The sequence below is a fragment of the Ctenocephalides felis genome, unplaced genomic scaffold, assembly GCF_003426905.1.
Source record: "Ctenocephalides felis isolate EL2017-DRISC unplaced genomic scaffold, ASM342690v1 CF-g0.4_SCAFFOLD_01886, whole genome shotgun sequence".
In the NCBI taxonomy this organism is placed as follows: Eukaryota; Metazoa; Arthropoda; class Insecta; order Siphonaptera; family Pulicidae; genus Ctenocephalides; species Ctenocephalides felis.
The window spans coordinates 88,292,816-88,305,122 of NW_020538040.1; the positions used below are offsets into that span (position 1 = coordinate 88,292,816).

Here is a 12,307-nt window from a genome sequence, read left to right on the forward strand (position 1 = left end):
AAAAGCCGGTTTAAACGGTTTGGAATTTTATATAAAAAAGAAATTTATACCTGAATAATCTGTAATTCGAGCAAAAGTTTTTAACAAAAAATCTAGAGTGTTTAAAGCAGTTTGTGACTAAAATTATTTACTGTTCAATTATATGGATACTTTTTTTTATTCAAAATATTAGATCAAAAATATAATAGTTGACTAGGGATAAATAACTTTAAAAAAAAATTATTCGTTGTTAATGCATAATTTTCACATAAAAGTTATGTTGCAAAATATTCGAATGAAAAAAAATAATACAATTTTAAGACAAAAAAAAAACATTTTTCAGATTAAAAAAACAAAAAAAAACATTCGTGTGGTACATATTGATATCTACATATCTAGTTAATTAAGTTAATTTTAGAATTGAAAACGATTAAGCAAAAGACCGAGTATTTTCTATTCCGAGTAATTTTAAAACAAGTTTAAATATTTAATTTAATTAAATGTTTAAAAAAATATAATTTAAAATAATAAACTTATGAAACGTAAGAAATTGTGAAACATAACATATAAAAAACAAGCAATTCAACTAATAAAATACTCAAATCCAATCATAAAATAGACAACACACAACATTTTTTGGAAACATGACGGACCGAGATTCCATATCTTATTGGACCGATATAATTCCAAGAACCAAAACGCTTGCATCCATCTGGAACCATTTGGCTTGTCATTTACGTTTCGTACATTAAAAACCGATTTTTTCAGAAAAAAAAACAGCTATCAAATTTTCCGGTTTCTAAAAGTGGTTATTGAAAACCGATAAACCCTAGTAAATATGCAGCAGTACAGAATTAGAATCACAAATATAAAATAATATGTGACATAACATTTCATAACACACTTAAATTATTCGTAATAAGATCTTTAAGGTCTTTAAAACTTAATATATTAAATTCAAAGATGTTTTACCGTGATATCATGAAGTAACTCCCGCCTGCAGGAACCACCCCGTTTGTTGCAATAGCTGACATAGAAATGGCAGTTAGCATTGTCTGAAATAAAAAAAGAATAAATAAATTTTTAGAATATTTATTAAATTATTACTATATTTAATTTATCATTAATCAATAAATACATAAAAGGGCTATCAATATATATATTTTTTCATGTCGTTGCATACAATTCAATTATTTTATTCATTCAATTGTTAATCATGATTGATAGTGATAAATATTACTTCAAGCTCACTTTTAAATTTAAAGCGCATTTTTGAAAACGATGTACGTAATCTTTTATCGTTATTAAAAGTATACTGTTTTTACTCAATTAGGTAAGAAGTCAATATCAAATATTCAAAGCCTTCAATTAAAATTCAAAGAAATATTTAGAATGTCTGCTTTCAATCACAATTATGAGCTCTAATTGTGAATCTTATAAGTCTTTTCTGATTTTCATTTATTATTATTATTAGCATTGGCACAAATCTAAAAATTTAGTTAGTGAAATCTCTGTAAAAAGTCAGATAATTTAATGTCCATGTACTGAATACTTATTTTTACTCCCTAAATAACGATTTGGAGCACCTTTTCTGCGGTTTATAAAACCTAGAGTTTTGTATCATTAATGTAAAATCTGCTAGCAGATAAAAATTATAATAAACTTGTCTTTTGAAATCGTTTGCAAATCTTAATTATTTTTAAAATTAGTGATATTTTAATAAATATAAAAATGTTACGATATTTACATAAACTCCATTTGTGTTTAATGTTTAATTTCCAAAACATTATTTTTTTTAAAGAATATCTTAAACCATATTTATCTGACATTATAAAAATAGTTTACAGGATTGGCCTCGATGCACACTGCCTTATACTTTTAGTTTTATCTCGTATTGTAAAAAATCATTGTTAATATTCTCGGTATTTATTAAGTTATTTTGTATCCTTCCTATTGCAATACTAAATTAACCATCATTATCTTAACTTAATAAATACCAATATGTAACATATTCGCAAAGTCGAAAATTTTCATAATAAAATCAAATAATTAAAATATACTAATTTACTAATCGAAGATTTGATAGTACATAGGTAGTAAATGCAAAAAATAAGAGTACATTTATATATCAATGTGTGGTATAAACGATAATACATGACACATCCTAAATATTCAACAAATTTAGAATTACAGCCTTTTGAAATATAATTTTAATGTCTCATACAAACATAAAAAATCGATAATATTTCTTGTACATGATGAATGCATATAATAAATGCATAATTATAATTTATGATACTAAATGTATTTTGTTGCACATTACGTCATCTCATCGATTTAATAATTGCTAAAAATTATAGAAAGTAATTAATTAAATGGATTTAAATCAATACATTTTATGTATGTAAATTATGTATTATATTTGCAAATGTATTTTTATATATAGTTATATAAATTATATAAAGAATTTTACGGCGTTGCAGTAATTATGTTGTATTACGCAAAGAAAAATGAGGAATAAAAATGGCAATTAATTCTGCACAGAGATGAAATATGAGAGACGCAGAAAGTTTAACAGAATGTCTTTTTCTTAACGTGAGCCATATTCTTAATTAAAAGAAAAACCGCGAAAATAAATTTATATTTCATGAAAGGTGAATAAAATTTTCCTACTCTGAGAAATGTAATTATATATATATATATATATATATATATATATATACATATAAAGTAGGAAGCAAATTTGTATCATGTTAACATTCTTTGACATATTGCCCAAAACTTTTAGAGTTATATAGCTTAAGAATGTTAAGAAAGTAGCAACAGAAAGATATAAAGTTTCGAGTAACTCTAATATTGAATTTTGTTCAACGAGCTGAAACCTGAGCAAAGTCCTTCAAAGCACGTAAAATATTTCATTTAAATAGTTTAACAGGAATTTCAAATCAATGTTGATATCAATACATATTCTTGAAACAAATTATATACGTAAACTATTTCTGAAATTAAATTGAAACAATATAATTATTCATTTGCTTAAAAAAAAACAACTCTGAATTAGTGGTTTGCGTTATTACAAATACCAATCTTTTATTCTACGTTTTGTTGTAATTACATTTATAATATTGAATAAAAAAATTTAATTAATATCAATTCAATGCTCTCTGGTTTTTTATTTACTACAACTTATTATTTATAGTTTATAATTCGCGATTTACTTCCCGCCATAAATTATTAAATTTATGTTACTATATTTCTATAATAATATTCAAACAGTTACTAGAAGTTTCAACAAAAGTACGTACAAAATGCCAATTTTTACATAATTAAGCAAGGTAATTAATATTAATTATTAATAATTAATTAATTCATATAAGTTTATAAAACTTAATAATAAACCACATAAAATTTTTGAATTGATTTCTTGAATAAAAAATGGAATATAATAATCTAAGGTTAATAATTCAAAAAACATTTTACTTGTATTGCCAAGGTAAATAATTGATCAAATTTTTATAAAGGCAGGTCTAGCGGTTTCGGAGATCTAACAAAAAAAGTAAAAAAAAATGCCATTTGGCGGTCAAAAATGATCATTAGACATATGCACATCAAATTTTCAGATATTTTATAGAGATTTTAACAATAAGTATAAATTTTGTTTATTTTCCTATGGGTTCCGTATCAATGTTTACCCGTTAGACAGCGACGCCGCGCTTACGCGCTTTATATTTTGTCTCTATGCAGTTAAAGCAGTACGATTGCTTTGAAAAACAAGTTCAGATCTTCCAAAATATGTCAAAATGAAGAAAACATTTTTTTTTTCAAAAAAAAAAATTAAAAAAAATTTTTTTTTTTTAAAAAATTAAAAAAAAATTTTTTTTTCAAAAAAAGTAATTTTTCGTCCAATTTACAGTTTCTCAAAAATCTTATTTTTTTGAAGTAAATTTTTTTCAAAAATGTTAATCGTTTTTAAAAAAAATAATATTTTTTGGTACAGGAAGTTCCAGCAATTTGCCTTAAGGCACGATGCCCTAATTGCCTTAAGACAGAATTCCACTTACAGCTAGTTTAATGTTTTGTTTAACAATAAAAGCTCAATTCAGTCCAAACAAATAATGTACGCATGTATAAGTCTAAATTAACGATCATAATAGCAAAGATCAAAATAATTATTATTAAGCGGTTATATGCAAACATTTAATATTTTAAATTTATTGAAAACATTTAAGTTTGTTAAATTTGTTAAATGTATAAAAAAATGTATATGCAAACATTTAGTATTTTAAATTTCTTGAAAACCTTTAAAAATATCAATTATATTAAATTTATAAAAAAAATTGTTTGCCTAAAATTCTAGAAATTCCAATATATTTCAAATAATCTAAAAAAAAAATAGTTATATATATCTTAATAGCAATTTACCATGAGGCATAATGTCACAAATTACTAATTATTTCTAATCAAATAAGACTTATTTAGCAATAAAAAAACATGTGTTGTGCAAGAAAGCCTTTTATGCGGAAACAATATGCGTCAAAGTGCAGTGACCGACGTAAAGTGGAGTATTATGCGAGAAATCGTATCATCATGATTTCTTAATAGGGTTCTACAGTATTTATTATATTTTATACATACCACACAACAGCAGCAAAGTACGATGAGGAAAGCACAAAGGGCGCCAGCAGTGCCCACGACCCAAGTCAAACGAATGAACAATATCACACCAAATATATTCTGTATGCACGGTAGAAACACACCTGAAATACAAATTTACTTTAAAATACAAATAATACTAATATACAAATACAAATAAAATACAATCTGAAATTCTTTGTTACCTTTAGTAGGCTCAACTTAATTCGTGTTTGCCTCACTCAAACTTAAAAACAATGAAAAGCAATCAAATCGAAAGTGGTTGGGCATGATCACAACAATTTACATTTCTTAACTTAACTCTAGCTTAACTGTATTACATTTAGATGCTTGCACTAATTAATTTATTTTAGAGCCAATTGTCGAGATAAAATAATTATGTCACTGATTTGTTAAAAAGCTATGCTCTTTGATCGACACATGCACAATATTAGTATCTAAAGCCTAACCTCAAAATGGCACAAATGTCATATAACTATGTCATCATAAGTTAGATTGTCACTTCTGATAACACGCGTGAAGTAGAACTAAATGAAGGTTGTGTCATTTTAAGGTTAGGTTTTACAAGTTAGACAATTTTTACAAGGTTAGACTATTTTTTGACAGTTGTGACTTCCAACCATAGACCTTACACTACATGGACTGCTAATTGAGCGCCAAATAAGTGTCAGCACATATACTCTTGTTATATCTATGTGTCAAAAGATAGAAGGGACAATGACGTCACTGGGTGAACGAGCGTTGCTGACAATCTTGGAACACTCCCGAATGATTAAATGTCATAGCAGTCCATGTAGTATGATGTTTATGCTACCAACCAGTGGTGTTGTCGAGCCGGAACGCGCCGGAACGTCGTTCCGGCAAATCATTTTTGGGGCGGAACGCGTTCCGGCAAAAAAAGATATAAAAAAATCGCTACATACAGAAAATGATTTAATAAGTATATTTCATAAATTATTATTCAACTAATTTTTATTAAATGTTTTTATTATTGTAATAAACGTCGTTCCAGCAAATCATTTTTGGGGCGGAACGCGTTCCGGCAAGAAAAAATATAAAAAAATCGCTACATACAGAAAATGATTTAATAAGTAAATTTTATACGTTATTATTCAACTAATTTTTATTAAATGTTATTATTGTAATAAACATACATACATGTGCACAAAATGGGTTTTGTAATAATTTTTGTTTCTTTCCTTTTCGAACGGAACCGGAAAAAACATGAAAACTGGTTTTAGAACCGGTTTTTAAATTTTAGCGTTCCGGCAAAAAATATTAGCACAACACCACTGGTTTTATCAAAGTCGTTTTTAATTTAGTAACAAATTGAGGTGTATGAACTGAAATATCAATTACAATACAGTAGTGTATTTCAAATTTCACATATGTTACTTTAAGACCGAAAAGTGTCCGACACCCTAATATTGCGGATATAAGTTGGACTTGTTTCGGACATAGAGGGCGTTGTTGAATAAAATAAATAATTTAAGACATTCATATAATGGAAATTGATTGTAGCGAAAAAAGCAATTCTATAAATACAAAAGCATAAGAACTCTTTTGCTTTTAAATAAATTAAAAAAAATAATATTTTAATAATTCGATGAATTTTTTGCCATCTAAGGCAAAAATATAAGCCGTTCGATCGCTTGTAAATTTTTACAATCCAAGATCTATTGGTAATTTTTTTTAATCATTGTTTTATTCACATTTATTTAGTGGTAAATTAGTTGACAATTTATAGCAGAAGAGTTACCCTGATAGACTTATCGTCTCAATTTCGGCCTACAATTTGAGATTTGTATGCATATTCATAGAAACTTTGATCTTTTGAAAATCTGATGAAGGTTCTGTGGAATTGATGATCACTCGATTATTTTAACCTGGCAGTAGATTAAAAAATTGTACTCCTAGACTAGTAATTCCCAACGTGGGGCGCTCGCCCCACAGAAAAATCCATTTTTAAATTCAGAGGGGGGAGGCAAATTAAAAAATTACACGACTTTAACCCACTTGCTTTGGGTGATTTGAATATAATTTGTAAATACTGTTAAAAAATTGTTAAATATATTATGATCAATGTTTAGTCTAAGTAAGCACAGGATGCATGTGCAAATCATATAATTTTTCCATATATATTTCCATAGCTTAGGTAAATACGGATCCCTTTTTAGGTCTAATGCAAACTTTCTCAATATTACGGATTATAGAAAAATTCCAAATTCTGTATATATTAGTCTGTATATTTATAAATTGCCATACCTCCCAAACAGCGGTATAATAATTTTTATATTATATTTTTAAATTTAGAATTTTCAGAATTCAGTAAGTTGCAAGACTAAGAACACCTTAAGGGGGTATTCTACTGTAGAATCATGAATTTTGGCCGGTTTTTGAAGCGCTGTATAAAGGAAACAAATTATATTTTTACTATCGATTTTTTATGATTTGTTTATTGATATTTTATTATTACATAAAAAAATAATTAAAAAAAAATAGAATTCACAAAGTTATGAACAATCAAAGTGGGGGCTCAAAAAAAAAGAGGGCGTCTGGGGTGCATGGTTCCAACCCTCCTGGTGATCCAAAACATAAAAAATAGATGGATTCTTAATTATTATAGATGCCGCTATCGTATGAACCTTAGATAAGTTAAAAAAAATTTTTTGTTTGAATGGCGACAGTTTGAAAAAAAAAATTTTTTTTTCATGTTTTTTTTAACAATTCCAAATTTTTTAAAAATACTAAATGAAAAGTTATAATTTTGGGAAAGGTCTATGCGATAGAGCGATGTATGGAGAAGATCCTTTCGAAATTTGAAGTAAATCAGTTTATTAGAACTCGAGATATCCTTACCGCCAGCTCGAAAAAAGTATTTCCGAGAAAAACGCGTTCAAAGTTTTGAGACTCGGTCGGACCCAAACCGAGGCCACGTCACTTAAACGGATATAACTCAGGAAATAATAGTGATCTTGAAAAACCCTTTTAATGACATATTTCTGAAAAACTAAACTTTGAAAATATGAAAAAAAAATTTTTTCGATTTTTTCAAAATTCTACAGTAGAATACCCCCTTAAGAAATTCAGCTCGCAAAAGTTACTCAAACATTTAATAAAATTTATAGTTCTATGTCTATTGTCGCATAGTGCACACATTCGTTTAAAAGTGCAGTAATTAATTTTTTATGAAGTGATAACGGCAAAGGCAGCAGTAAGGTGTAATCGACGCCTTAACGGATATTTTAGATATTTAATACCGAGATAAAATTTCTTATAGAAAAAATAATATTTATAAATTAAATCTTATATCTTATCTTATAATTCTTATCTCATCTTATCTTATAATCTTATATAAATTCGCATTTCTTATACGCTAACACCTACATCATAGGTTCCTATTCGTGTATTTCTATAGCCTTACGTACGCCTATACGTTGCATTCTATACTACATGCCTTACATCTATACCATGCGCTATATTTCATCACATACTCTCAAATCCCTACATTGTATACCGAATACACCTAACATATATCTACTATATATCCTATTACCTATATATTTTTTTACACGCTACATTAACCCTACCGAGAATCGAACCCGGGTCCGCCGCGTGGAACGCGACGACCTTAACCACTACACCACCGTAACGCTACAATCAACCGTCTTTTTTCGCGTGTCGTCGCGCCACCTTAGTATTAATTATCTAATTAATTAGAAAATGACCCGCGGAAACAACAGTGCGTCCCATATTATATTATTAATGGGGGTATCCGATAGGGTAGTGGCTAAGGTGCGCGACTTCCACGCGGAGGTCCCGGGTTCAATTCCCGGTATAGACAATAGATAATATATATAATAGGTAAAGATAATACATAGGGCGTAAGGTAAACCTATATAATATAGGTGAATATATAAATTAGACAGTTGTATTTATAAGAAGTAAAAGGTATGTAGGTATATAATAAGTTAATGACGGTATAGGTATCTCACGGTATGATAGATAATAGATATCTATCTATGATATACAATAATATAATATAGTATGATAGGTAATAGGTTATCTATCATATTATTAGTTTATCTTATAAAGTATTGTAATAAATCTTGAGTACGTTTATATCATAATAAATACATGTAGGTATTAATGAATACAAATAATACCAGAATAAATATAATTAATGTCATTGAAGAATATAAATTATGTACTCAATGATTCCCTCATACTTGTACAATTTAATGTATAGACTAGCTGTATATAATAGAGTTAATTATATAATAAGTCAATATATTACATTTGTGAGGTCTTATCGAAATATATCAAATTTTTTGAACCGGATTTTAAATTTTAGCGTTCCGGCAAAAAAATATTAGCACAACACCACTGCTACCAACTCATGCGATTATTCAACAAAAAAGACCGGTCATAATTATACAACTAGTGGGGCGCATGGCATCGTGCCATCCAAATAAGGCAAATTGCTGGAACTTCCCGTACCAAAAATTATTTTTTTATAACGATTAACATTTTTGAAAAAAATAACTCTGAAAAAATTAGATTTTTGAGAAACTATAAATTTTTGACAAAAATTTACTTTTTTTTTGAAAAAAAAAACTTTTTGAAAAAAATTTATTTTGAAATATTTTGGAAATTCTGAACTTTTTTTCAAAGCAATCGTACTGCTTTAACTGCATAGAGACAAAATATCGAAGCGCGTAAGTGCCGCGTCGCCGTCTAACGGATTAACAATGGTACGGAACCCATATAAATGTAAACAAAATTTATACTTATTGTTAAAATCTCTATAAAATATCCGATAATTTGATGTGCATATGTCTAACGATCATTTTTGACCGCCAAATGGCATTTTTTTTACTTTTTTTACTAGATCTCCGAAACCGCTAGACCTGCCTTCATGAAAATTTGATCAGTTCTTCATCTTGTTTTTTGGCAAAATGTTTTTTGAATTAGTCAAATCGGACGCTCCGTTCTCTTAAAAACTGAGTTACCGTTTTTGGCACTTTTTGCCCCATATCTTCGAAACGACTCGACCTGCCTTTGCCAAAAACTAATCAGCACGTCTCCTTATCAATACGAATCGAATGTTTTTTGAATTATTCAAATCGCTTCATCCGTGTTCCCGAAATCGTCGACGAAAATTTGTATCCGCACACACACATACACACACACATACATCCATTTTTTCTAAAGTATGCCAAAATGATTAGAAGGTTTTGAAACGTAAAGATATATAAAAATTTTCATTTCATTTTCATGACGTTTAATACATCATCAATATAAGCACTTCGCCTCAATCTTCCATACTATGTTTCAATCAACCTAATACGATAATATTAATCAATGTGAAGTAATTAGAATCATCAATAAATAATATTAAACTACAATGAGAATTACCATGCAGTAATAATCACAAGCACTTCTCGCATTCTAGTAGTCGATTGTACAGAACAATTATTATCGATAATGGATTTATGACCGACAGGTAATTATACATAGTACTTGCTAATTTATCAGTTACATGCTTGTCAAATAATTGACAAGTGCGTTACGCAATTGACTGGTAGACAACATCTGAGAGAAAATAGATCGATATATATGTGTATATATAGCACTTCAAGCACTAAACATATTATGATGAATGAACAAACGATTTGAGGCTTAATATTTATAAGCTTTGCTTAAAAGATTATGTAGTGTTGCGTTACATATTTCTGACAATATAAGTCGTCATATACAGTTTCGGTGTATTGTTTATTAACCTACTTTTATGCATGTCACAACCGTCCTGAGAGTTTGGATGGTTGTGACACTCGCCTTTTTTGTCTGATTTAACTTTATTAGACTGGTCAATTTAAACCTAAAATCAGGGTGAAGGTTACTATAATTCATAATGAAGACGAAGAAGAAAAAGAAGAAGATCAAGAAACTACATTACATTCTACATGTAATGACGAAATAACAATAAACTGATTGAATTTTTGGGAAAGCAGGTCCAGCGATCTTGCTGGCTGAGATCCAATGATAAAAGTAAAGAATATACCATTTGGCGCTCAAAAATTATCTTAGACATATGCGCATCGAATTATCAGCTATTTTATGGAGATTTTGATAATATTTACAAAAATATTGTTTACATTTCTATAGGTTCCGTACCAAGATTTATAATGTTTAACCGATAGAATAAACACGGCGTTTACGCGCTCAGATATTTTGTCTCTAAAACAGCAACGCAGCGCGATTGCCTTGAAAAAAAATTAAAATTTTATGAGAAAAAAATATAAAAGATATTTGATTTTTTAAAAAAGTTCAAATTTTGAATTACGGTACAGGAAGCAATTTGCCTTAAGGCATGATGCATCAATATACAAGTGCATATCTAAATTGATAAATTACATAAAAATTACGTGAAATATGGATTGTTTGGACAAAAATATATTCGGAGTAAAATAAACTTCCCATAATATAAACAAAATTTGCTCATAAAGAAGCAGATTTCGGAATTCCATGATTGGCGAAAGTGGAAGAAACAAGTAATCAGAAGCACAGCGTGCTCGGCGATACCCGGACTTACCAAGCAAGCCCATAGGTAATCTAATTACAATCATTTCAAAGCTCGCTGTGTTTGTTTTCGACGACTGGATTGTTTTAGATTTATTTTCGACAGTAAACAAATCAAATAAAATGTTACTCTTGCTGAGCGAAAAATACGATATTGTACAGTTTGAATGTCATTCGAAAATAATGCTAAAAATAAACTCGACAAGATGTTGATTGTTGCCATATAAAGGTCATATACAAAAAGAATTTCTGCTAGCCCGCATAATGATCATCTAGAACGATATTATAAAAACAAAAATAAAATAAATATAATAAAATGACACTGAAGCTTAAATTAAATTTTATTTTAGATTAATATAATATTATATTTCAACTTTAGTATGTATGACGTTTTTTTTCTTAATATGTTATTATTCATATTACATTTTATATTGAAACGACAATAAATGAATGACACGATGAATGTAAGTTTCGCATGCTTTTTGTTTATTTGTAAAATTTTGAAACACATATTTTTTATATATGAGCTGAATAGAGGGAATAGAGGGAATAGAGAGAAACAGTCCTTAATGTAGAAATATGACAAAGTGCACATATGTTAAAGAAAAAACTAAAAACTCCTATCTCGTACGATATTACACTTATATATCAACTGGAAATTATTTTATTAAATCAAAAAAAAAATAACTCAGTCATAAAATATATAATTGATGACATAAACTAGCTGTAAGTGGAATTCTGTCTTAAGGCAATTAAGGCATCGTGCCTTAAGGCAAATTGCTGGAACTTCCCGTACCAAAAATTATTACTTTTTTAAAAACGATTAACATTTTTGAAAAAATTTTACTTCGAAAAAAATAAGATTTTTGAGAAACTATGAATTAGACAAAAAATTACTTTTTTATGAAAAAAAAAATTTAAAAAAGAAAAAAAAATTATTTTTTTTTTTGAAAAAAATTGTTTTCTTTATTTTGACATATTTTGAAAGATCTGAACTTTTTTAAAAGCAATCGTACTGCTTTAACTGCATAGACACAAAATATAAAGCGCGTAAGCGCCGCGTCGCTATCTAACGGATAAACATTGGTACGGA

General features: G+C 28.1%; 1 protein-coding gene across 1 annotated transcript in view; it reads right to left on the reverse strand.

Annotated features, from left to right (window-relative positions):
- Window positions 1-12,307, reverse strand: part of LOC113378578 (solute carrier family 12 member 4) — a 278,020-nt gene that overhangs the window by 75,171 nt on the left and 190,542 nt on the right. Inside the window, exons 4-5 of the mRNA XM_026619122.1 lie at window positions 4,615-4,736; window positions 952-1,034 (exon numbers count right to left, since the gene is read on the reverse strand). Of these exons, the coding sequence (XP_026474907.1) occupies window positions 952-1,034; window positions 4,615-4,736 (205 nt within the window). The remainder of the gene's footprint in view (window positions 1-951; window positions 1,035-4,614; window positions 4,737-12,307) is intronic.